Source organism: Erithacus rubecula (assembly GCF_903797595.1).
Source record: "Erithacus rubecula genome assembly, chromosome: 3".
Lineage (NCBI taxonomy): Eukaryota > Metazoa > Chordata > Aves > Passeriformes > Muscicapidae > Erithacus > Erithacus rubecula.
In genome coordinates, this window is record NC_136689.1 from 20,376,144 (window position 1) to 20,403,434 (window position 27,291).

Sequence of the window (27,291 nt, forward strand, 5' to 3'; positions counted from 1 at the left end):
GTTTATGACAAGCAGGAGTAAGATCACATGATCTGTATTTATTCATTTAGTCTTCTCTGTGAACTGAATAGACTTTTTGTACTTAGTTTTCTTGTGGGACTGAACTTTACCAAAAAATCCTCCAGATTCTTGGGATAAAAGGATAAAGTTGCAGTGTCTACATAGTATTTATCAGCTCTCAGAAAATGTATTTGAAAACAGAAAAACCAAAGTGAAATATGTTGTAATCAACTGGAGTGTCTCTGAAAATTATGTTAAATTAGTTTTAACACTTCTGCGGTACCAGAATTTCATAAAATTCATAAAGCAATGTGTAGCTTGTAAAGTAGCTGCTCTGGTCGAATGCTTAAATGCCAAAATAAATAACTGCTTTCTAAAAATCAATCTATAACGCATCACGTTTTTATTGGAAGATTTTATTTAAAAATAGATTTACAAATAAATCCTGAAACTTTAAAACACCTCAGTGAGAGATTAAATTTGTAGGTATACAAACTCCAGTCTTAGAGGCCAAGCACTGGCAGTGTTTGGGAGCAGATCGTGGGAAACCCGTGAGGCAGCGGGGCAGAGGCTTTGCTTTGCACAGCTGTGTAAAGACTTGCCATAATAGCTGTCTGGAGCAGCAATCTCCGTGCTGCAGGAAACATGAGGAGTGCCTGTTTTCCCTCCCTGAGGACGCGTAATGCTCAGCAGAGACCGGGAAGGGAGGGGTGACTGCTGCACCCGCGTTGTGCCCCCGCTGGCCTGAAGGAAAGCAAGCCGAGAGATGCTCTTAGGGAAGATGCAAACCACCCCAGCGAGGGAGCCCCCGGCAGAGAGCCCTGCCCCCGGCAATGTCCCCAGCGCTGCCCTCGCTGTGCTCCGCACGGGCGGAGGCTCCGTGCCCGCTCCCAGCCCTCAGTGCCACGATTTCCAACCCAGTTCACCGTTCCTCTGCAGTTTGCTATAGCATTTTTTAAAACTGTTTTGTATTAAAACCAATGGATGGGTGCATTTGGTGTTGCTTTGTGGTTGGTTGGTTCGTTTTGTTGTTAAAATTTGCTTTAAATACTCCAGCAGTGGCAGGGGCCCGGCCGGAGGTCACGCGTGGCAGCGGGGCCGGGGGGGACCCTGCGACCCGCCACGTCCCAGCCGTGCGGGAGCAGGTCACCGCGCCCGCCTTCCGCCTCGTCCCTCCCGCCGGCTGCGGTGGGAGGCGAGCGGGGCCGGCACGGCTGGGGAGGCCATTTTGCAGCCGTTCAGGGAGGGAGAGCGGCGGCGGGCGCGGCCGGGCGGGACCCGGCCCCGGCGGCAGGTGAGCGCGGCAGGTGAGCGCGGGGCCGTGCCGGGCTGGGCTGCGCTGCGCTGCCCCCGGGACACGCGGCCGCACGGGCGGGCCGGGGCAGCAGCGGCGCTGCCGGCGAGCCCCGCGGCGGGGCAGGGCGGGGCGCGGGCGGCAGGGGGCGCTGCGCCGCCGGGCGCGGGCAGGGCAGGGGTGCCGCCAAGGGTTAAGGGGCGGGCGGGGAGCCCGGGCCGCTCCCGCGGGGCGAGCGGGGGGATGGATAAACGGGAGCGGAATTAAAGAATAAACCCGGGCGGACAGGCGGCGGGGCCGCGGAGCTCTCCCGCCTCCCCTTCCTTCCCCCTCGCCTCCGCCGCTCGCCCGCCCGGGGGGACAGCGCGGGACGCGGAGCCGGGGCGCAGCGGCGGGACGACAATGCAGCAGGCGGAGAAAGCAGGAGGGGCAGCGCACGGCAACATGGAGGGAGGCGCGGAGCGGGCCAGCCCCTGATGCGGCTCTTTCTCCTCCTCCTCCGGGCAGCGGCTCCGGCGGCGATTCTCTCCCTGGCGGCGGCTGGCGGCGGCGGGTGGAAATGAGCAGGTCGGCGGCGCTTCTCCTCTGCCTGCTGGGCTGCAACGTGTGGAAGGCGGTGACCAAAACCTTAGGGGCGCCCGAGGCGGCTCAAGGTCGGTGCGGGATGGGCGGCGGGACCGGCCCGCTTTGTACGGCGGTTCCCGGGGCGGTGGGGGCTGTATTGTGCTGGGGGCTGGACCGAGGGAACGGCGGGGAAGCGGCTCGGTGATGTGAAACCTCTCCCGGCTTCGACCGGCCGCCGCAGACCCCGCAGCCCGGAGAAGGGAGGCAGCCCCGCGGCTAGGGAGCTTTTGTTATTGGCAGTGGCAGGGGCTGCGCTGGCCTCATTGTGCTGCCCCCTCCGTTCCTCCCTCCGTCCCTCGGCGCCGCGGGAGCTGTTGCATTGCGTCCTTCTCCCCCGGTTTCCCCTCTCCTCACCGTGGCCGCCGCAGGGCCCGCCGCGGCGGTGAGGGGCGGTGGGGGGCAGCGGCGGCCGCAGGCCGTGCGGGGCCGCCGGGCTGGGGTTCGCCCCGGGGCTGACGGCGCGGCTCGGCCGCGGCCCCGGGACGTTTCCGGGCCTCCTCCGGCCTTTTGTTCGGCGCGGTGGCTCCCGCCGGCCGGGCGGGGTCTGTCACCGCTGCCCCTGGGCAGCCAAGCAGAGACGCTCCCCGGCCGGGCAGGGTCGTTCTCCGCCCTCGCCCGGGCGGGCGGAGAAGCCGCAGCGAGCTGGTGCCCGAGCGCCCCAGGGGCAGCTGGAGCAGCTCCTGATGCTCCTGTGCCGGGCTGCGGGTGCTGCCCTGGGCTGCGCAGCCCTGCTCTTCACCTGTGCCGTGGTGTGGCAGCCCCTCGGCCGGCGGTGCACCTGCCCTCCGCCCTCCCCCGTGTGCAGTCTGGGCGAGCGGGGAGACGCCGCCGTGCCCTGCTCGCCCTTGGCCTTGCGTTTGGTGGCAGGAGGGCAGCCCCTCCGTCGGGCTCGGACAGGGATGCTGCATCGCGCCTGCCGGACCACGGGTATGTCAGGATGAGAAAACTTGTGTACATAGGGGTGCAAGACACGTTAGAAGGAAATGCATCCTTCCCTGTGGTCAGCGTTGGCCTTGTGGCGTGTATTGTCAAGTGGCTAAATGTGTCATCTGGGATGAGCGATCATACACTGGCTGAGCCTTCATGTCAGCCAGCATCCTTCCCCCTGCCCTGGGGTGAATGTGCACCCTGTGAAGGGCTCACTTCTGTCCTGTGTCTGCAGAGCTTTCCTTATCTCACACAGATTGTAACAACCAGTGAACGATTCCAGTTGTAAGAAATAAAATGTTAAAAGTAGCCTTTTTTATTTCCTTCTACCATGATTGTATTTAGGTACACTAAGTAGAATCTGGATGGGCATGTGTTCACACACAGAGCAGTCAAAAGGCAAAAGTGTCTTGTAGGAAAACCTACCACGCCAGACAATCTGATATCAACTCTAACACCAGTTTCTACCGTTTTTAAAGGACAACAAAAATAGCTGTTCTGGAACAAGAACCACTAACTAAAACTCAAAGGCCACTAAACTCACATTATACTGATTTTATTGATAAGCATGCAGAAAAACAGAGCTGTGTGTGGGGCCCATGAAACTAGCACTTCAGGTACCAAGATAATATCAAAATCTACTGTAATTTTTGTATCATATGGACAATCTCCTTCATGTGATCAAAGTGGTAAGATATTGACAGAATTAGTGCCTTTCATCTGCCCTGCTGAACTTGTCTTCTTTTGTCAAGCTCAATTCAGGTGGCATAGAAAGGCTTGTCTGGAGCTGCTACAGCCACATCAAGACTGAAGGCTGATTATTTGAGTAATAACAGCTATGTTCTCAGTGAGTTGAGAACATCTTTATCGAAATAGAAATACCTAATTTTGTCTTCCATATAAAAACATCTGAGTTTTCTTGATATCACTTTCCAAAGCCTGATTACAAGCCCAGTCTTCACTCTTTGGATATATGCATTGGTACCAGGGGATAGATACATAGAGCTGATCTCATATCAGCTTTCTAGTTACCACCTCCTTACTGTGAATCTTTTTCGAAGTTTATGTGATGCCACCTTGTAGCCTTGAATAGCTTCCTGAACATCAGGTGTGATGATTTTCTAGGGAAGAAAGTTTTAATGCCAGGTACATTCCCAGTTGGTATACACACATCACAGTAAATGGTTGTAAAACCTAAACTAGCTGTTTTTCCCTCTTGCCCTTTTAGTACCTCATCACCATTGTAGCTGCAAGTAAAGGGCCATTGCCAAAGTTCAGGGGTGTTTGCAGATGACTGTCCCTTCCTTTGTGGCTGTGAATGGACTCGTTGGAAAGCAAATGATTGAAATAAAGGTAGAGGCTAGAAAGTCAGAGCATGCCATTAGGGAATAATTGCTTCAGCTGCAGTATTTATTGTTGGACTGGTTACATGAGACTGGGATGGAGAATCTTCCTCATTGTGGGACAGATCAAATGAGACTTGGTTAAGATGTTCCATGTCTGTGTTAACAGACCAAATAAATAGGTCTTGGATTTGGTGCTTTTTGTAGGTGGGATTTGTAGTCAGTGTTCTGTTTAAGGAAGGGATGATGAGGGATGCTTTGCATCAAACATTTCTGTGCTTCATTGGTCTCAGACATATGTTCAGACAGTCCCAGCTTCAGATTCTCCCCAGCCAGACTGATTACATAATTTGTGAATATGGAAGTACTGGTTATTAAGCTCTGCACTTAGCACTGTATTTAGAAAATTTAATGACTTTTTAATGCAGATCTCTTGTGGCCTATGAAGGTCACAGATTTACCCTCGAAGTTTCAGTAACTTGCTTTATTATGGTAAATTTCTCAGATGAGTTGTTCACTTTTGTCAACAGTGAAAGTTGGACCCCCAGCAGTGAGGCTGTTAGATGTCCATGGAGATACCCTATAGAACCTTTACATCTATAACTTATCTCAAGTACATAAAACCTGACAGGTATTTCAGATGAGGACTAAATTATGGTTTTGTGGGGTTTTTGTTTGGTTTTGGTTTTGTTTGGGTTTTTAAATTGTTCTGACAGGTATTCCATAAGTTCAGTTTCTTTTAGTGCTGACATGAATGTGTGTAAATTTTGAAACAAACAAGCAAGCCCCCAAACTAACCCTTAAGCTGAATTCCTATTGGCACTGGTGATTTGTTTGGTGAGTACACAAAATACACGGTGCACATTTTTCACATGAATAGGTCTTGTGTAAAACCTAACAACAGACCCCTGGCAAATAGGAATTTAAAAGTTATATGGAGTTGTAACATTAACACAGGGAGAATGTAAGCATAATCAGAGTAATTTGGGAGGGGATAAAATTTTTTTATTGCCTGTAAGCTTTGCTTCTCAGTAGAAGATGAGGATCATTCATTTGTAGCTGCTCCAGAGGTCTTTTTAGAGAAATCCTAGAATATTCTGTTTTACTGCCAGAATCTGGCATTATTTTTGTCTGCTGCAATGTGTGCTGGTTTTAACTGGTATTTCAGTTGGTCTTCTTATTTTATTAGTTGTTTAAAATTAGGAAGTTATGATAATAAAATAACATTTGAATAATAAATAGCAAATACTAGCCTATTAGTAGATGAATATACTCAGGATATCCCACCTTCACAATCCCAGAATGAGATTAGGTAGATAATTATTTTTCCAGTATGACGGTGAATAAAAATTCAGATGTTTCTGCTTAGTTGGAATCTGCTGTGTTTTTTCCCTCTGTATGCTTGGAGGACAGGAGGGTTGATGCTTGAGTGCTGCCATTTGGAATTGCCTTCCTGTAAGCAGCCATTCCATTACTTCATGGAAGCTAATTTCACAGCCATTTCAGCTGGACATTCTGCAAAGTCTGCTTTTCTGGACAGCACAGTAACAGCTCTGAGAAGACCCTCCAGTTCTGTGTTGGGTTTTTTTTTTTTTGTTTATTTTTAAACTGGTTATCTCAAGCTTGCAGTTTTAACAGTGATGCTAAAGTTTAGATGCTGCAGAAATAGTCTTTATAGTCTTTCTCTCCTCTTGCACTGCCATACTGTCTCTTCTCATTCAGCTGCAAATTACTAATGATCATCAAATCCAAAGGTTTATTTCATTGAGACCACAAATGGACTCCTCAGAGTAGAAGCTAAATTGCTGTAAAGCTGTACAAAAGACATTGCTTTATTTTAGTGGAGCAGCCAATTGTTTACTCAGTACTAGATAGTGCTGTAAAATGTTAATGAAGGTGAGGTGTTTGTTGATTTTATCGATTATCAGATCCAGGTAAGCACTAGGTTTTGGTTGGGTTCTTTTCATGTTTGGCTTGTATGCCTGCAAATGCCTAGAAACTGATTTCCCCCAGTCAGATGAACAAGTTACCTAGGTGATCTGAGGGTTTAAAACTGCATTCATTTTCTCCTGAGCATTTGTGTTCACCCTTTTGGCTTGTAATACCTTACACTAAGTGATCCAACTTACCTTTAATAATGTGTGTGTGTGCACTTGTGGCGTGATAAATTCATATGCTGGCTTTCCCTGCAGTCCCACTTGGTGTCTTGTGTCTTTTTTGCCTGTTTGTGTCTTGAGGTAGTGTTAATTGCTATGTGTTTCTCCCTTTCTCCTTATTTTTGTCTTTTTTTTTTTTTTTTTAAACACCACACAGGTGCCTTTTTCTGCTTGAGAGTAAACTGGGTTCATGAAGCCTTTGTGGATGGCTGTGTTGGCTTTTGGCTAAGTGAATGGCTTCAAATAGCAGTTTCTGGTAGCAATGAAATGCAATTTTGCAATTTTTAATTGTAATGCTTAACAGAAGCTTGGCTATATGTGTTTGTGTCCTAGGGAGGAAGTAGAATTGTGCATTTTAGATTTTTTGAAAATATTAGAAATCTCCAGTGGTTTTGGTAAATGGAGGAACAGAAATATCATTCCGCTTCCTGTTATTACAAACTTCAGATTACTTTTTTACTCTTGTCTTCTGTGGGCAAAACTAGGTTTGGCACAGGAAGAAAACCAAGAAGAAAATGCATGCCAAAGAATTGCTTTGGTCATTTCATTATAGGAGTGTGCTGTACCTGGCAGGTTGGAGGTTCAGCTTAAATGGCATTTCTTAACAGCCCTGCTTGAAATCTCACCATTGAATAGCAGTGTGGTTGGGAGTGATGCTTCTATTCCACATCTCAAATTCCAGTACATTGGATAGTTGTTGTGAACCTCAATAACTCAGGGAGTGTTCTTCCAGTCAGCCACAGGCAAACTAATCTCTCAGAAATACATGCAACTTGAAATCAAATTAATGCACTTTCAGTATTTCTGTTGGCTTATACATTCATTACCTTATGCAAGCTGCATTTTTGGTAAGATCAATTTACCCTCTCTCCAGTATATATATCTGTTCTTTTACATTCAAAGAAAGGCAGCTCCTGAGAGAGCTGTGCTGTTGGTATTCTGCTTCTCCCACAGGTCCCAGTGGTTTTACCATATACGTGCCAGAGAGCAAAAATAAGGGAGGCAAGAAGTCTGTGTAAATGGTTGTATTTAGTAGAAAGAATCAGTGTAATGATACTAATATAATACATGTTAGTAATGTACACTAAAACATTTTGTTTTAGGAAGTGCCAGAGAGCACAGAGTGATTTTTTTCTTCTTCCTTCAGAAATTCCAGAAACGTTATCCTGAAGGCTGGTTTACATTAAGCTTTCAGTTAATGTAATATCTGGCTTGCTGTGCATGGGTAATAAGAATTATACACATGCTTTTTACAAATACCATTTTTAGTTTTATTAGAAACTGGAAAATATGTATGCATTTTTTAATGCAGAGCCATAAAAATGTGAACATATTATAATTTCTTGTTGGTTTTTCTAAGTGCATTGAATCTTTCACTTTAAAATAGTAAGAGACAATCACAGTTGACATAATGGCATGTCTGAGCCATTGGAAAGAGTATTTTTAAGCATGTTTCAACATAGAGCAGCATTTTCATTTCTGTAAAATGCTGATGTTCTCATTCAGGTACACCCATGCCACTCTTGCTAGCTTGAAGAGCAACAGATCTTGAGGAAAAACTGAAGGAAAAATTTATTTATGTACAGTATAGTCTCTAAATTTGACTCCCTATTACTTAGGGGTCATCACTACTACTTGGGGGATTTGGTATATTTAAACAGAACTGCAGTGGATATCAAAATGTGTTTTGAGTAGAAGCAATTTATGCTGGCAGGACACAAAAGTCCCTGGAAATCCAACACCATAGCTATTGTTTATTGTATTGTATTTTAATTGTTCCTGCTCCTACTCTTTGCAGTTCTGTGAGCTGTCCCTGCCCATGTCATTCAGTGGAGGCATCCTAGGGAGCTCATTGCTGTCTTTGTTCATTACCTGTACACCTCATGCATGGGCAGTTACTGAGTGGGAGCTGCACCATGGCAAACTGCTGCTGTCGTGGGTGCTTTCCAGATGGAGGGGCCAGAGCACATAACAGTGTAAGGGGCACCACACAGGCCCTGCTGGAGCTGGAGTCACTTGCAGGGGCCACATCAGCCTCTCTGCCCGAGGGCTTTGAGGAGGCACAGTGGCAGCTGAAGTTTGCAGAGAGGAAATGGAGCGCGAAGCGGAAGCCAAGGGGAAGGAAGTAGCAGCATCCTTTCAGCTTGGGGACAACAAAGAAGCTGAATCCATTGGGGTACATAATGCTTCCAGTTAGTTGTAGCTGCAGGACTGCTGAGAGCTGCTGTACTATGTGGTAGGTATAATACAGTAACAGCGTTTAGCAGTAAAGGGGAGCTCACCTTGACGCTCCACAAATGCTGAGATAAATAGGAGGTAGAAGTAAATGAAGTGCTCCTGCTTTGTTAAAGAAAACAGCCCTTTCTTCTTGCATTGATTAACAGAAGTGGTAGTGGTATTGAGTTCTTGCTTCTGTTTCATCCCACCTTTGTGATTGTCTGTATGGAAACATGGTGTCTTTCATCCTTTATAAGCAAAGGTGTGTACTAACACAGCAGCAAGTATTTCTCAGGTGATTTTGTGAGACTTGCTAAGAAAACAGCTCCAAATTAAGGTAAAAGTTGCATTTGTACTGCTGCTGCAAGGAAATGACCATATCAGAAGTTTTGTCCAGCCCTCTTCCTCTTCACTGTACTGTGAAAGGTTAAGATCCAAATATCTCATATCTGTCTGTACATATTAGGTACTTCTCATGTGAGAGATATGCAGTTTGCATCCAGGATAGGAGGCATCTCATCTGGCTTGGGTGTCTGCAGTCTTCAAGTGTCTGCATTGTAGTGAGTTGCCCAGGGTCCTTTTACAGATAAGAAGATCTAATCTCAGCTAATGGAGCCAAGCATCATTCCTGTCACCTGGAGTAAGCACATTTGGGTTGATGAATATCCACGGTGTGAATCTCCACTGACGAGCCTGGCAGCCTACACAACACTATTTGAGTTCCCATTTAGTCAGATGAATCCTCCCTCACTGTTGCCTCCCTCAGTGTTGCCCTGTGGCTTGGCCTTGAGCTACTGAATATATACAGTGTAATAAACTGTGTGAAGGAACACACTCTTGGATTACCTGGCTGGGTTATGTGCTTTTCATAGCAAGATTCAAACAAGAGTTATTGTCTATTTACATTTCTAAACCATTTGTCTTCATAGCATTATGCTTATGAACCTAAGTGTTTCATTCCCAAGAGTAAATAAACAAGAAGTTCAGAAACAAGTAAGGAGGCTTGTAGAGTTGTTTGGACTTGCCTATATGTTTTTGCCATGTTTTTAATTAGCTTTGTATTCCCAGGGGTTGATTTATTCTGAATTAAATTACATTGTTACTCTCATCTTTGTCTGTTTTCTCATACTGGCATTTGTGTAGCAATGTGGTAAACCAGATTAAGGAAATTATCCAACTGAAAACTCCTGTGTGCATCAGCTCAGTCTTCACCTGGATCATTTCCCTGACTGGATTCATCAAATGCTATTGCTGGTGCAGCAGAAAGGGCTAGGAGGAGCTAGTAAGGGAAAACCAGGACTTCATGGCAGCAGTGCCAGTTGATGCAGGATTACAATTTTTTTGTGGAACTGAAGCATAAGGCACAGCGTTTAGAAAGGTAACTGTTTTAAAAGTTACTGCTTAAAGGAAGCTGGTCTTACCTGGAAATAAAATACTGTCACATTGCTCAAAATAAAAGCATAAAGAATTTTTTGAAAAACCAATTTGCTTGCAGTAGAGAAAAACCTGCACAGTTGGTACTGGCAGACCTGGACCTGGGTGCTGGCACATGATTTGAGGCACTTTCAGGTGCAAGTCTCTCTTGTCAGAACGGGTTTTTGTCCCTGCCTAGGATTTCCAGTTTGTACCCTGCGTGGAAGTTTAAACAGACTTCCATCCACAGTTTCAGCTCAAGTTTACTGTGACAACTCGAGTCTCACACGTCTTTATTCCAGTTGTAGGGCAACAGGTGAGCTATCTTTTCTCTGGATGCTCTAAATGGCTTGAGAGGAAATAATATATTCATTAGTTCATTTGAATACTAAAGGAACACGGGGGCAGTACTGACAGTGACCGTAGTCTTCTGGTAGAGTCGCTTTCAAGTTTCAGCACAGGATTTGAGATGATTAGCCATGATACTTCCTAGCGTCTGGTCATTCTGATCTGTCTGCCATCCAGAGTGATTCCCACCTTCTTTCAGCTAATTGCCTTACTTGCCTTAGCTACTGGGCTTTTGCATTGTTGTCTCCAAGATTAGATTGTCTGCTGAGAGATAAGAACTTCTAACTCTTTATCCTACCCTTCCTCCTTGAGTCCCTGTGTTGGCTCTCTTTTATCTTGAGAGGTTTGTTTTTTTTTTTTGCTGATGACAGGCAGGCAGGTGTGCTAGGGAGTGTTCATGGCCATTTCTGTTGGAGTTGGGCAGGTATTTGCTAGGGAAATGGATGTGTCCAGGAGCTCTGGAGACAGGAGTGACAGTCTGCAGGGGTGAAGTGGACAAGGGCAGGAGCACACCTGGGCAGGAGGGGATGGACTTGTCCAGGATTTGCATCATCTTTGCAGAATGGGAGCCGTCAGCTCAACATGGGAACTTTCTTTACTTCTGTCTGCATTGTGGTCCTGGCAAGTTTTAAAACTTGCTGAGTAGTAAGCTGACCTGGACAAATATTACAGTAATTAAAAAGGCTAGGGGTAAGGAAATAACATTGACAAACAGTGAAGCAAGGCAATATGCTAGCTCTTTTTTCTTTACTGCTGGTACCCAAAATATTCTGCAATATTCGCGTTTTATTTCAGCAGTTGAAGTCCTGGCAAATAACTTAAGCTTGAGCCAGTCTCTAGGTTCATGAGGTATGATTTACAGGACCCAGGAATACATGTTTGGAATGAGAGCTGTATTTTTGTTGTTTTGTGGTGAACCTGTGTGTGGGGACTGTTACATTTTCTGAACCATAAAAATCTTAATTTAAAGACAATAATTTTCTTCAAAAGTTAACTATCCTATAAGAACAAAGGGATTTGTTTAGTATACTGCTAGTTAAAACTTTTTAGAGATAACTATGGTTTTAAACTTAGTCTATGTAAATATTGTTGTTAGCATGTTACATGAAAAATAAATATACAGTTGCTTCAAGCAGCCTGAAGCAGTAGGAGCTAGAACTTAAAATGGGATGAATTTCAGGTTTGCTTATTGCTGTAAGCTGTAACTGCAGTGAGCTTAAGAATATTAAATTAGTAAAAGTACTTTAAAAATCAGTTGTTGAAGGAAGAGGATCTACCACACTAAAGTTCTTGTTGAAAACCATTAGTTTTTCCAGACATTTGATAAGGCTTATTAAGGTTGGATATGAATACTTAACCTGCTCTATGAAGCTCTACCTCAGCAAAAACTACTTGCCATTCTTTAGCTATGTTCAGAGTCTTGGTGAAGATGTTTCAATTAGTAATTTTACCTGTATGTAATCTTTCAGTGAGTCTTGGAGTGGTTGTTTCATTTATTTGGGGTTTTTTTAAGGCATGGTTTACTATTGCTGCTTAAAGAGCTGAGTGAGCCCTCTCAGCAGATGTTGTCATTGGATAGGGGGTCAGAGTAGTGTTAAGTCTCAAGACTTTCTATGCACAGAAAAATAGCCTTGAGTTTTGAGGGGGTGAGGGGCTAGGCAAACAGAGTAGAGCAGTGTTTGTGGTAGGCTCCTAGAAAAGTAGTGGTTATTCCCATGTGCAAGTTAATGCATGCTTTAAAGCGTACTTTCATTTTTCTGTGGTGAAAAAAAAAAATTAAAAAATTTATAGGTGAAACTCATTAATAAGTGATAGACCCGTGGGTTCCTTCAGAGCAGTAGAGAATCTTTGCTTACCATAGATAATTGCACATAAACAAAGATGCTTTTTAATATCTGATGCATTTGAAGACCAAGCCTTGCATCAGTTAGCTGCTCGGGGTAATCAAATGTCATCTTCCCTTACCCCTAGCTTGACTGCATGGGGTAAAATATTAAAGCTTAAATTCTTATGGCCAAGCTCTCTCAGGTACTCTGTGTGCCTGTGATGATGTTAGCATTTCCAAGAAGGAATATATTGAATGGGAGGAAAAGTAAATGTACAGCACTGTTTCCTTACCATGATGCTGACATGGGGCAGAAAATCTCATGGCCTCACTATAACTTCATGCCATTCTACTGCTGTACAGGTTAACAGCTAGTAAGGATATACTCAAAACAATCCATCCTAAGAGAGCCTTGGTGCATCTAGGGGCTGGCTATAAACAAATGGTATCTGACATTGTTGGGTTGCAGGTCATTGCTTACTTTCTGGTGTGTCTTCATGGAGATAGTAGAATGCAGCCTTCATTACTCCAAATGTTAACATTCACAAGAGCTTTTAACAGCCCAAAGGCTTTGAAAGCAATGGGTATGTTTGCCAGAAAGAATAGCACTTTCTCTTGCTAAGTTCAATTTTTAAGTTATTCTTAAAGCTTCTTGAGTGTACAATAAAAGTAATAAAATTTCAAATTAATGAAAAAATATATCGTCTTTGGAAAAGAAAGGCTCATTGCTTGTTCTCTAGTAACAGGATGAGGAGGGTATGTCTGTTGAGCATAAAATAAGGTCAGGAGTTAAAGAGAAAGTGCAGTGACCGTGATGATACACTCTCTAGGTCAAGGCTGGGATGTAAATCAAGCCCACACAAGAGTTTATTTTTAATTCATGCCATTTTTACTTAAGTGGTTAGGGAACTTTTAATGAATTAAGTGATACTTAGTAATAAAGCTTCTTCTTGGACCCTTGTGCAATAATGTTCAGATTTATTCTGCCTCTCCCTGCAGTTCCATGCTTTGCTTTGTCACACTTGCCTGAGTGTGAAGGGTGAAGCCAGAAAGGTGCCTGGCAATGGGCAGCCCAGTGGTGTGTCAGCAGTCTGGGCTTGCTTTCAGCCTCCTGGGCAGGCAGGGAGCCCCACCTGTTACACTAATGTTCAAATCTGAGGTTGTTTTTTTTAGAATTTACACAGCAACTTGTCCCCAAAATGAGTGGCAAGCTCTGTTTCTGAATATATGTATGTAAACATACATGAAACTAAGAAGATTTTTAAAAAGGGAGCAAAAATAAAAGGCATGAAGGTAATAGGAAGGCATGAAAGTTCCTACATAGGAAATGAAGTTTGAATGGATTCCAGCTATGAATACTAAGATCCTTCTTCCTTTTTTTCTTGCACTTTCCTTCACCTTCCCTTTCCTTCTGAATTGAGCTTAATTTTTAACTTTATTTCATTTTGACAGAAGATAACCTACATTTTAAAACTTAGCCTTGTAAACAAATTTGTATTTCAAAAATACTCACAAAATTTGACATTGCAGATAACACCAGAATCTCATTTCATGCTCTGAAGCAGCAGGAGGATAAAACACCTCAAATTCAAGGTGCTTTTAAAAAGTCAATACTTGTCTGTAGTTACAACACAGAAAATACCACAGGAAGCAATTTTTAATTCAGAGAGTGAGACAACAGTGATAAATGTGGATTTCAGGAATTTTGCTGATAACCAATTGCATTTTTCAATGTTCTCCATGCTTACAGTATAATATTTAGTTTAACATTTTTGTTACTTTAAACCCAAACTGATGATCTGTGACTTTTATGAGGTAGCTCTGTATTCACTGGACCTTGCCTGAGGGCAAAATAAAAAACTGTGTTTTGTACCACTTTAAAAAGAATAGGAAAAAAAAATAACTTAATTGTAAGTACATTTATCCCTTTCCTTGTCATAAATTATTTCCATGTTAGTGCAATTGCTTTTGTTAAGGGATTTTTTTAAGCCTTGTAAAGAGGAAAGCAAATATGAGCATAATAATTAGTATTACTATAATACCTAGTTATCTTCATATCTTAGTTTGTCTCAGTTTGTCTTAATTACCAGGTTTCTGAGACAAATATTGTGAGTCAGTAGGATTAGTTTCTCTGAACAACTCTTGAAAAACTATGTAGCTGTTGGAATTCTGTCTTCTCCTTACTTCTGCTAAGAAACTGGGATGGCTGCAGTTGGCTGGAGACCTCAGCATTCATACACACGTGCAGATGTGCACATATGCTTGTCTTGTAAGGCCATATGGTATGAATCAAAGCTTACCTCACAGTAGTAAAACTGTAATGCATTTTCCACCATTTTCAGTTATGTGTTCATGGCATGATATTCTGTACCTTGAACAGCTTACAGAGATTGTCCTTTGTAAATGATCATTATTCTGTGAAATTAATGTGTTCTCCAGGATACTTATTTTGTCCTTGGATTGCTGCAGATATTTCAATAACACCAGAAGTTGGGTCATCTTTTCTGCTCACTGGCTTTGTTCAAAGCAGTTTTGGCTAGCAAATGCATACAGATGTGTTTGTTCCTTCTTGTTCATGGCAGTAGATTTGCAACAAACCCTTGCTGGCAGATAGAAAGCATGTGAACTAATAGAGTGTATGAATATATGCACTCCATTGTTCAGGATTTTTAAACAATCTGAGACCTCTAGTTAAACATTGCTGGCTCCTGCTTGCTTTTTTTTTTTTTTTTTCTTGCAGTTTTCATGGTATCTCAGACTATTACTGGGAGTTCTTAGAAATTTCCAAGTTTATCAGAAAAAGTGAATTTTAATATTATACTTCTAGATCTTATATGTAGAACTATAGCACTTAGAATTTTTTCTCTCATTTTAGTAGCTCAAGACCATTCAGCCTTTAGGCTGTGATAGTGACTTTGATACTATTAAAAGTTGTCCTTTCTAGACACACACTTAGCATTAAAATGGAGAACTGACCTACTGTTTATATTTTTATCTGTATTAAGATAAGTAGAGTGGTTATGATACCCTAAATATTGACCAGATGCTGAATCAGATGCCTTACTCTGTAAATTACATTACTGAAAATCAGTACTGGTAGATTTTTCTCTTTGGTAGTCATAGTAGGCCCTTGACTTCTTTTTAATGATATGTAAGCACTCCAAGCCATCTATTTATAATATGTCTGGTAGTTGAATCTTCTGCCATACTTGTAATTTTTGACAACAGGACTTCAGTCATCTGCAGTTCTGGTGTAGTCACCTTGTGGAGTGGCCACATGTAGTATTTCTTCACATAGTCATGATAACCTTGACTTTCAGAGGAGATGAACATGTATCATTCTCAGTGTGCTGTTATGTTGTCTTAGGCCAAAGTAGGAAAGAGATTAATAGTTAGTTCATCAGGGAGTTTTGCTAAGAGTTGTTTAGTTATTTCCTGATTCCTTTTTCTGGAGGCCATCCAAACACATCCTTGTGTCGATTCTGGAGTCATTTTATGCATTGCAGTTCACTTGAACTTGCCTCTGACCTGTTTCCAGTGGTGTGTTGCAGAAGTTACCTTACCTGGTCTTACAAACGTTTTGTGAACTCATTGGGAAAAATTAAGAAACATACATCTTATTGGCTCCTGTTCAGAAGAATGGTGGCTGCTGTGCAGTGGTTTTTACCTTGCTGTGTGAGCTTGGGACAAATGTCTGATTGTTTTGCTCTCAGTACTTGCTGATGCTGGGCTTTCACTGTTTACCACTGTTGTAACTTTTTGCTTGGCTTTTAGATACCTGTAGATAGCAGTAGTGCATGAGGGCCCCAGCTTGCCACTGGGGTTCTGCTGGCTGTAATATGCCAAGGTGTTGTGGCTTTTAATGTTTCCATTGCCAGGTGTGGGGAATGGAAAGGTAGAAACTTCCACAGATACTGAAGGGTTTGATTTGAAGCCTTGGAAGAATCTTGGATTGACGTGAATATAAAAGTACACAGACATTAAGTAGAAAAATTATAGGCTTATGTTTTAAGTAAGAATATGCCTTAAGTAAGTAAGAAACTGTATTAGATAAGATGGTGAAGAGTTTCATAATGTAGTAATGTAATTATATAGGGTAAGCTACGAGTTTTAAGTGTTAGAATAAAAGTACGTGTGTGTAGGCGTGACAGCAGTTTATTGGATTAAAGTATACACAATGTGGCAGAATTAAGTAAAGGTGATAGTTAGAAAAATACATAAACTTGGTAGCAATTTTCTCTTGGATAAAAGTGTTATATATTGCCTTGTAATGAAGAAACCTGTGACTGCTTTGGCTATGGCTGAATTCTTGCTTCTCTAAACCTCATGACCTCAAGTCTGATGCCTTTTGGAGCAATAAATCATCTTTAGCACAATCATTGTCCCATCACTTCGTTAAAGCAATGATAATAGCCAGGGAGCTAAATACTAGTAGTTGTGCTTTGTGACCCCTTCTAAAGCTGTAAGCTGTGCAACAAAGAAAAATAAGTAATGTAGAAGCAGGAAAAATGTTAATCTGAAAATGCAAATAGTTGAAAGAGGTAAACACAATAGAAAATGTGAAAGGTACTTCCTGATGTCTTACTGGCTTTGGCTGCTTGTTCTAAGCTGGTAAGTGAAGGTGTCCACCCTTATCTGCCAAAGGCTGGCATGCTTGGGTGTGCTTCAGAGCTGCTGTCCTGCAGTACTGAGTATGAACTGGAGGGTAGTTTATTGTTTACTAGTTCATGTTGACAGCTTGGACTTAATGAAAGTGGATACTAATAGAGGAAGTAAACTTAGTTCAAGGTGATGAAATTATGGGGGTATGTTTTATCTACCTTTAAATGCTAACTTCTTTATTCAGTTCACATTGGGTCTCTCTTTGAGAGAGGGTTTTTATTGCCCAGATATAGGGACTTGATGTAGTGATGGGATGTTTGTGTGATGGAATAGTCTTTCTCAAGAGGTGTGGAAGAGATGAGCTTATGGGAAAAAGGGAATTTGTTTGAAGAATTATAAACACAAGCATTTCTTTTTCTTACTTGTGCAAAACCTTCTAGGTATTCTGGTCAAAGACAGCATCTGATTGCTGTGCGACACTTGCCCAGCAGGTCTTGCAATGCAGACCTTGTCTCTGAGATAAATTTTCTGTGGCAGGGTTTTAGTGTCATATTTGGATTTTACTTTCTGAGCATCTTTAACAAGAATCCAGTGTGTTGTGTGCTTGAATACTGCCTCAAACTGCTGCTTTTTAATAACAGTACTAAAGGTTTTATACTTGTTTGTCCTTTTCACTGAGTAGTCATTGGCTCTGTCCTTGTCTCTCACCCATACATATCTTCTCCCTCTAAGAAATCATACTGCTCTCTTCAGCCTCACCTGTCACTTCTATATAGGTCATGTCTGATTGTACATATTATCTTAATTTGGATTTCTCTGTCTGTCTGGTCTCAACCAGCTCCTGGCTACACCATAATTTATTACAAGTGACAGATTTGGAGGAGGAGATCCTCTGCTGTATCATATCTCTGACTGTTGTACTTATAGCAGATGATGGTGCTGTGACATTCCTCCGCTTGGGTGTTTTAAAAAAGTTACAATGTGGAGGAATTGACATGCTCTGCAAATTGTAAAACCCAAAGGAGTTTAAAATAACAGCTGCCAAACAGCTTTAACTCCTTAGTTTCTTTCTTGGTTTATATTATGACTGAGGAATGAAGTTACATTTTTTTCTTTAAATGAAAAAAATTGACCTTATTGTCAACTGATGAGAATCAGATGTGTGATTCTTTAAAGAATTAAAACATGATAGCAGGGGTGTTAATCTTGCAAACGTCTTCTGGTCATGTTTTAAACCCAGCATGAACAGACATGGATGTTTTTAATAGAAAGACAGATATTTAATTCCAAGAAATATACAGGTCTTATTCCAGAATAAATGCAATTAGTGATTTCTGGTTAATTTTTATTATTATTATTTTAGAATTATTTCCTTGGGGGCCATTTGCAGACTTTGGAACACGTAATAACTTTTGCTAATAGTCTCGAGATTGTATATTACATTAACTTCAGATTTCCTTGCTGGTCATCTCTATTTATTTGACTTTCTGAAAGCTGTTATAGGCACTAGCAATAGCCTTACTTGACCTCTTGGATTACTGATTTTTAAATTTTTTATCTTTTTTCTCTCACTGCTTTAGTCTCAGAAGTCTACCTTGTCTGCTTTGCTTTCAGCCTGGAGCAGGATAATTGTTACCTGCTGAATGTGGAAAGCAAATATTTGCCAGCTGAAAGTAAAGGGTGGCTGTCTCATTTCTCCTCTCTGCTGTGCAGAATGACTGCATGTTGTTCTCAGAGTGAGTAGCTTGGTCTGTATGGTTGCAGCTGGTGCTTGTATGTAGAACAGAAGTGAGGACTAGGTGAAATTCCGTATTTTATTGTGGATCATACCAAGTGGCCCCTCTCCCCTCCGATCTGTGAGTGTAATACTGCAGAAATTCCAGGTGGTGTGCAAGATGTGCCCACAACTCACTTTGTAGGGAAAGATAATGAAGTGCAGCACAGTTAACTTCTGTGTTTGACCAAAAGTGTTTGGAATGCAGTTCTGAATATGAATCATGAACCCTGTGAAAGTGTAGGAGGATGGTGCTGGAACAGACTGGATTTTCATCTCTTTAGCAAATACTTTGTAAGCATTTTTTGAATCTCACTGACCTCATCTTAAAACTGAGTTCTGCTTGACTTCACTGCTATGAGTCAGAGGATGTTTCCAAGCATTTCAGTGTTATTACTAATACTGTGCAATTTTTTCAATACTTTTTATCTGCCAGAGCAACTGAAATATTAAAAGTCCATGAAATATGGTATTTTACTGGCCTTTACTGCCATGTGCATAGACAGGGTAACCCAACATTGATCCATCTGGTTGAGTTCAGTGAAAGTTGCAGTTGCACTAATAGCCAGTTTTTTTAAAAAAAATGAGTAAATTTAAAGTTTTACAAGCCAGAGATTTGGCATGTGGGTCATACCAACAGAATGCTGAAAACACTTAGTAGTACAGAACCACAAGTGTTCAGAAAAGAAGCCAATTAATTTTTAATCAGTTGGTATGGTAAGGTAAATTTTATTCAGGTGGTAAGGTAATTAGAACCTGATAATTCCTCATATTTACTTGTCTAGTATTAGCAAAATGAATGACCTTGTACATGGCCCTATTTCTTAGATCAATAATATTTTAGACCACCATGGAAAACTGAAAAAGAGAGCTTGCAGGCATGAAGATTTTATCCATTTCTCTGACAAAGTTGATTTTTCAACTTGTACATACCTCAGTGCATTTGCTATGACTTTAGCTTTGTTAAGTTAATACTGAGGTAAGTAGAAGGAGGGAAATAAGGATGGGTAATATCCATCAAATAAGGGGAAGGTAGGCATTGAAATAGTGTGAAGATAGAATCACATAATGGTTGAAGTTGGAAGGTACCTCTGGTCCAATCTCCCTGCTTAGCCAGAGCCATCTAGAGCTGGTGGTCCAGGACTATTTCCAGGCAGCTTTTGAGTATTTTCAGTGTAGATAATCTTGTAGTATAATCTTTCCAGTGTAGTAGGAAGTGAGGAAAAACTGTGACATCCTATAGCATGATTATGCCACATTCAAAGCTGTTTTTTCCAAGTTGTATTTGGCTGGAAGGTGCTGGTGCTGTTAAGACCAGAAAGAGTGGAAAGACTTCTGTGTTTGAGAAAATTGTCGGACTTTTCCTTACTCTTTTTTCAGTAGAAGGATACCTGTCTGGGAAATCAAGCCTTGTATGGTTCCTCAAAATTAATTCCCTACCACAACCAAGAAGTATACAGTATGCCAGTTTATTTTGAGTAGATTTGTATTGCTTTCATAGCATTTGTTGTTAAAATACAAACAACAACGATTGCAGGTGAGCTGCCAGAAATTTTGGATGTTTTACCTTTGCCTGTGGCTTCAGGGACACTGATTTCACACTTCATCTGTCTATTCAGTGCTCTGGCTATGTAGAATTTAATATATATTGAGCTGTGGTAGTGCCCTGACTTGTATGCTTTTAGTGCCATATGTGTTGGCATCTATATTTTATTTGATAAGCAGTTTTATAACATATTCCTTATACTATTTCCTCCTTAAATTTAAAGTATTTTTGTGGTTTTGTTTCAGATCTAGCATAGTCAGCTTTGGATGTTGCAGCAGTTACTGCAAGATGCCTGTTCCACAGCTGAGATAACTCCAGTTGGTTTTCACCAAAGCCATTGAGCAGTGCTGGTGCATGGAGTCACTGCCTGGCTGCACAGACAGGGTGAGGTGTGCTCACATTGCACTCTGCAGTCCTTCAGCTGGAGGAGTAATAATCAGTTGAGGGATGGTGCTAGGCAGATGGAGCATGAGCATCTTCATCTGCTGCTACTGTTTGTGATGACACTGTTTCATGCACCTTTGGTATCTGCAGTGAGCAGCTGTTCTAGCAGTATTTGATCCCAATCAAAAAGCATCTTACACTTTTGCTTAATCAGAGGCAAATGTTATTTACCTGTACAGAAAAGGTTGTCATAGCTAGCCTGGGCTCACAGCTTGGTGAAGCCATGCATTTTTATTGTCTTGCTGTCAGTTTGTGCCACCTGGCACAGCTCCATTACATTCAATTTTTTCTTCTTTTCCCAGAAAGGAGGAACCTGAATACTCATCTAAACATCACTGTGTGATGATTGGAGATAATAAATGAATTATTAAACATTATGTTTTGTTTGTATAATGTTCATTCCTACCTAGCTTTTGAACTACATTTGAACTTGCTCAATCATGCATTTTTTACCTTGTGGCATAATTAACTTAGTTTTTGTCTAGTACAGATTGCTGTGTTCTTTTTTGAATTTCAGCTTTCTGTGACCTAACACTTCATCCTGGTACTCGTGAAACTCTCAAAGAAGGGAAAGGGAGGAAAAAAAAGAGGAGGGAGGAGAAGATTTCTTGATGTTTCTTACTCAAGCTGGTTGGTTGAAGGCTGGACTCTGCCATCCCCAGGTTAATCCATATGACCTGCTGCCCTACCTTGCTTGAATTACGTTTCAGTGTTGGGATTTCTTGTTTGTGTTTCTTGTCATTTTGTTTTGTTAGGGAAATTGTGTCATTTTATACTACTTTTGCTCTTTATTTGTAAGAGGTGGGAAAAGGCTGTTGCAAAGAACATTCAGGATTGTTAAAATTGTTTTCTACAAAGCTGACATTTGACTGTTGCAGAAGGTATTTTGGGTCTTTTTTCTCTAACAAATTAACATTGTGCATAACCTTCTATTAGTATTAAATAGGATTAAGTGTTGTTCCTCTTCAGATTATGTCCTCAAACCTGTAGTATCAAAGCTGTTAGTAGTTTCTCATAAGGATCTTGTTTTACTTTTGGCATTGTAAAAGTATTTCTGTGTGACCAAACACAGCTGAATTTTTATATTAGTAGGTTTTCATTCACCTTTCTAATATTGACATTTATAAAGCTTTGTTTTTTATAACAGTTTTTACAAACTGAAACAACTATATTACAGTATAAATTTGTCTGTTTAGGGTCCAATAACATTAATTTCTAAGTTGGAGTTAGAGTAGTTAGAGAGGAAGAAACAGAAGTGTTGGTCAATCACAGGTTATAAGACACCAGATAAACATAAAGAATTATTCTCTCTGCAGATATAGAAACGACCTGTTTAAGGAAGGGATAGCACTTGACAGTTTGGCCTTGAGAAAAGTATGCAGGTAAAAGAAGCAACCATGGAGGAGTGGGATTCTGGCAGGCAGCCAAATGTGTGGGTGTGGAAGATAAGTAATTACCTCTTTTAAGGCAGAACTTGAAAATCTTGACTTTTTTTATGATGCATGTTTCTTCTGGTAGCAGAGGCCTGGATCTGACTACCCACAAGATGCCTTTATGTTCTTTATTCTAATTTAAAACATTTCTACCAAGAACAAGTGAGAAGAATAGAAACACAAAAAAGGTGATAGTACAGTGATGGTCCAGTGAAAATATTTTCCTTTGTTTTTAGTTTTTGCTTTTCAGTGGAATGCAGCAAAACCCCCTGTTCTAAAAATGGCCTGAAGCAATTAATTCAGTATTTAAATAATAAACTAAAGTCAACACAAGAAACGGAAAAAGTGACTCTCTGATTTCTTGGGATTTACAGTTTCTTTTTGCTTGTGTTGCAGTTAGGAATTGTATTTAGTATTCCTTGACAATTTTTATACAGATCACTATTTTCAAAGTAATTTTTTCCATTCTTGCTGCAAAGAATTTCTACTGAATTGAAAGTAGTTACACTTTTATTCTCAGTGTACCTGGAAAGTAATTAATATGTTAGATAAGGGATTGAAAGGTAAAACGTGTAACTGCATGGGGGACTGATATGAATGACTATTGAATATAGAAGAATTTGCTTTCTTATTTGTGGTGGATTTGGTTGTTAAACACTAATACAAAACCACCACTGGATAGCAACAGTAATTGAAAAGCAGAGGAAACTTGCAAATGTAGCTCCTAACTTTGGGAAGAGTTCAGTGTCTGTTCAGTGCCTATTCTGGGCACACATAAAGGTGTGACTACTGCACTTCTTGCCTTTTGAGTTGATAGAGTGAAATGTATCTAATGGTGCCTGTGTTCTCCAGTAAATCTGCTTGCAAAACATTCATCTGTGGGTTTCTTTGTGTGTTCCTTTTAGTGTAAAGGCTTGGGTGATAAAGCAGCATAAGTGGAAGCTTTAAAAAGACTATCCACTTATTCTTACACAACAGAGATAAGAACAGAGAGATACTCTTTGTTTGGAGAGCTGATTTATGTCATATTTGGCATAGTGTGATGTTTTGACCAACAACTGAAATAACTCAGAATTGTAGAAACATTAGATGTTTTTGTGTGCAAGATGTATAAAGTTTTAATGAATCTCAGTTCATTTAGTATACAAATCAAATTGCTTTAGAGAGGAAGTGGTCTGACTTGTTTCAAGCAGCTCATAAATATGCCAGAATATGGTGATTTTTTCTTTGCCTTCCATAGTGCCAAAAACGGGACCTTGGCACAGGTATTAACTTGGGTACATCATATTGCTGTGTTTCACAGGTCAGCAGCAAAAGCCTACTATGCCATCTCATGGCTCTTGTGTCTGTTTAACCTAGTTCAGTCTCAGCTAAACAACATTTTGCCAGAAAAATACCCACCCAGTAACATGGATATGGAAATTGTTTCCTGATTATCTAAATAATCCCCTCATAGGGAGTTCTTTGATAACCATGAAACATCTTAAAGTCTGTATTTTGGGAACAACTATTCTCACCTTACACTATGCAAAATTATGTAAGAAAAATGAATATACTGATACTTCTGCAAATGAGAAAATTTGGGTACAATTCCACTGTTCTTGGCCCCAACCACTCATCTGTCTTTACCAGCGTTTGGCTGTACTAGGACCATCACTGCCCACCATCACACCATGTCAGTAACTTGATTTGGGTTAAAAAAAAAGAAATTATCCTTCTCCAGTATTTTAGCTAAAGTCTGTTAGCCAGCCCATACATACACATATATATATATATATGTATGTATAAGTGCAGCTGTACCCAGGATAAGTCTCTTCTGGAATGACATCTGAAGAGTGTTTCTTCTTGCACCCACTGGAAAATTTTCATCTCCATTAGTTCTTTTGAAATTATTTTGTCAAATATAAGTGCTTGACAGATGGAGCCCCATCTGTCATTTTACCATTATCTGTTGTATTTCTAAATTTGCTCTCACTTGTAGTGCTTGTGAGAATACTTTTACATTGTTCTTAATTGTTCTTTGGACTGTTTGGAGAGTTATAACCTTGAACAGTGAATTAACTCTTGGGCAAATGCATGATGTATTACATGATTGTGCTTTGCCCTTTACACTATCCTTTATTTTTTTACTTTCATATATATATGTTATGTAATTTTTTTTTCTAATTAGACTGATTTTGTCATTTTCTTGCCAGTCCACAGTATCAAGCCAATGCTGAAGGCAAATACCATGTTAGATACAGTAGGGGCCTGATCTGGTGTGGCAAATCCTATTTTCATTCTTTATTTTTTTTTAAATATATCTGTTAGTTTAAAATCTGAGTAACTTAATTCAAACCACAGTAAAATATTGCTAATTTATAATAATTATGTATTTTGAGGCGAAGTGTAGATTAAGCTGTGTCTAAAAGTATAAAGGGTGTATGGCCTTTGGGAATGTCAATATAATGGTTTAATTAGGTGAATAGGTTTAATTATTTCAGTAGTCATACTAATAAATTGCAGAATCCAGCATAAGGTAATGCAGTTTATGGGATCACTGGTTTGAGTTCAGCCCATATACATCATTCAGGGGTCTCTGATCTGTAAAGTAACATTTGCAGCTGCCATTAAAAAAACCCACCCAAAGTGCCTAAAGGCACATTTTAGTGGTTCAGCCTCCTTTCCCAGCATTGATACTTGGTTTTAGTCAAAGCATAGACTGAGTTCTGTCACAGAGGATCTATCAGGTGCACTGTACCTTCCCTCTGGCTCTGTGTGGCTAAAACCCATCTCAGACACACAAACAGAAATCAATGGGCTAGTCAATTCTCTGCCTCTTTTGTTGTTAGTTAAAGGACACTGTACCCTGCATTGTAGTAGGGGAATAATTTGGATCTGTTTGTTTTTTGAGGACAATACAGTCCTGTTTTTCAAAAAGTTCATTCAGTAGTGGAGTTGGTTGACTTTTAATATTTTGCATCATTTTTGTTGGTATCTTAACTAATACAAAATGACTGGCTGGTTAAAAGGCTCTCTGATTTTAAGTGATTAGTTGAGGAGATTGATGGTAGTAATTCATGCTCCATTGTAGATTTTGCCTTTGCTGTCAGGATATAACTTAACCATGCTTGACAGTGACTTACTTGATTTCAGACACTCCTAGAACTGCCTGGGGAAGTCTTCTGATAGCTTTCTTATCTTGGTGAAAAGCACTTTGCAAAATTTTTATGGCTCAAGAGGCTACAACCTTCTTCTGTCTCAGTGGAACTGTGATGTCTGGTTGTCTTTTTATACCAGCAATGGTGTTCATTTTGTGTTCTTTCCTACCTGCTGCAGATATATTCACTGGCAAGATAATTAGGATACATGGATTATGAAAAAGTTGATGTTTAAAGACAGTAAAGGAACTGTCATAGCTTATCGGAGATATTAAATCTATAGAGTGGACACATGATGACTATGGGTACAGTCAGCACCAGGGAAGCAGCAATTTGAGAAAAACCAAAGAAGAACTTGACTTTTTGCTGCTATTAAATGTAAATGTTATTGCTAAGATATAGGGGGACAATAAGCTGATAGTTGGGCATAAGAAGAGAGAGGAAATATATCTTTTTCTTGAGAAAAAATGAAGTAGTTTTAGACCAAGTTGGAATCTCATCTGGTACTTTCTGAAGGTCATCATGAATCAGTATTTATAGCAGGTTTCTCTCCCCTCCTCCCCTACAAAGACATATGCTCACACTCACTCTTTTTAGCAACAAGCTAAGGTTTGGAGAAAGTAATAACTGGCATTCCTGAATCCAAGGAACACTTTCCTTGTAGCATTACTTCCTGTAAAGTTGAAGAATTCTCACACAGGGTCATGAGGCTACTAAAAATATAAACGTCTTTACTTCAAGTTCCCAGAAGTATTAACATTCTTAATGGAGTTTTCCCCCTCCTATCCAGACAGTCATATTCCAGTAGCACTAATAAAGACCAAGAGAGGTACTGAATGGACAAATTTGCAGACCCTCCAGGTCTTTCTAACCAGGCTTCCTTCAGAGAAAAGGACCTCCTTAATGGTTAATTTCTTTGATGTTACCCTTTCTGTGGGGTGTGTTGCCTAATCCAGAGTCCCCAAATGAGTGGCATCTGTGTGCTGTTGCTAAAGGAGCTCAGAACAGTTCTGGTACAGCTGAATATGAAGTTCTGTCCATTACAAGTATTATAGCATGCTTATAATGCTACTTAGGTTTGCACTTCCCAGAAAAATTAGTATCTTTGAGAAAAAAAAGTGATTTTAAAAAATGGGAAAGTAGTCAAATGACACTTTGAAATTCTATGTGCTTTGCTTCCATGTGATAATTGCATCAGTGCTGTTTTCCAGTGGTGTGTGCCAGAGGAGCTTTCTGTCCTCAGAAGAAAACTGTACATTTGTTTCTTTTGTCCCCTTCCCCAGCCCAAGGTGCAAAGGCAAATGATGGTAAGGCTTGGGAGCTGCCATATTCTTGTATGTTGGATACTCAGGGAAAAACCTTCCCTTCAGTCAAATGTTCATGCAGTTAACTGAGGACATTTTCTGAAGATTTAAATTGGATCTTTTTTCACTCCTGTAGCTTTACCCCCCTCTGTTTTCCATGAGTAGGTTGTCTGAAGTCATGTGTGCTGTGTGTTCTGTAAATGCGAACTAAGGTAGGTAGTAAGCCTTTTCTACATTCATCAGGGAGGCTTAATTGAAGGCATGCATCGAGTAACTTTCCTAACACTTAGCAAAATTATGGATTACTAAGATTACTAAATTTTGGTCATTTACTGTAATGCTTGAATTGACTAAGAACTTTAAGGACACAAAAACTATGGTGGTCATCTAAGCCAATTTAAGTTGGCTGAAAGTGAAAGATGATAGGTGGTACTGGAAAAAATACAATGGAGCAATGTGGGCTGGTTTATAGTATTCTTGACAGGTAAGTGATACTGCTTTTGCATCTTACTTTCTTATTTCATGTTGACTTGTGGGCAACCACATTTTTTACTTGCAAGTAAACATTTCATTGCTCTTTAAGTCTTATTTGTGCAAAGCATGCTTTTAATGAGCATGGGCATTTAGCTGTAACAGATTGAAAACAGGAGGACTCTCACAGTAGAAAAATTTGTACTTTGAAAGCTTGCCCACTACTGTCCTTTGTTTATGATGTTGTGCTAAATTAATGCACTGTTACAGCTCTGGCTCCTGCTTGTGTTTGGGCTTTTTTGCTTATTTTTTGGGAGGGGGACTGTCTGTAATTCAGGTGATTTCTCCTTTATATTCATATAGGAACTGTTAAGTAAGATACTTTCACCTTCAGATAGTGTTTAATGTGCATGTTAAATGTCAAAGGAAA

General features: G+C 40.8%; 1 protein-coding gene and 1 long non-coding RNA gene across 3 annotated transcripts in view; both read left to right on the forward strand.

The window, feature by feature from the left end:
* The first annotated feature begins 410 nt into the window (after positions 1-410).
* The window catches only part of FAM171A1 (family with sequence similarity 171 member A1), an 85,718-nt gene continuing 58,837 nt past the window's right edge, over positions 411-27,291 (forward strand). The window contains exons 1-2 of one of the 2 annotated variants that reach the window (XM_079301707.1): positions 411-1,294; positions 1,802-1,947. In XM_079301707.1, coding sequence (XP_079157833.1) covers positions 981-1,294; positions 1,802-1,947 — 460 coding nt within the window. In that variant the 5' untranslated portion in view covers positions 411-980. Of the gene's footprint in view, positions 1,308-1,801; positions 1,948-27,291 lie in introns of both variants that reach the window. The other variant, XM_079301708.1, reaches the window with a different exon arrangement.
* Positions 18,368-20,890, forward strand: LOC306799998. The gene is made up of 2 exons (XR_013773732.1): positions 18,368-18,485; positions 20,315-20,890. It is a non-coding gene; the product is annotated as an uncharacterized lncRNA (long non-coding RNA).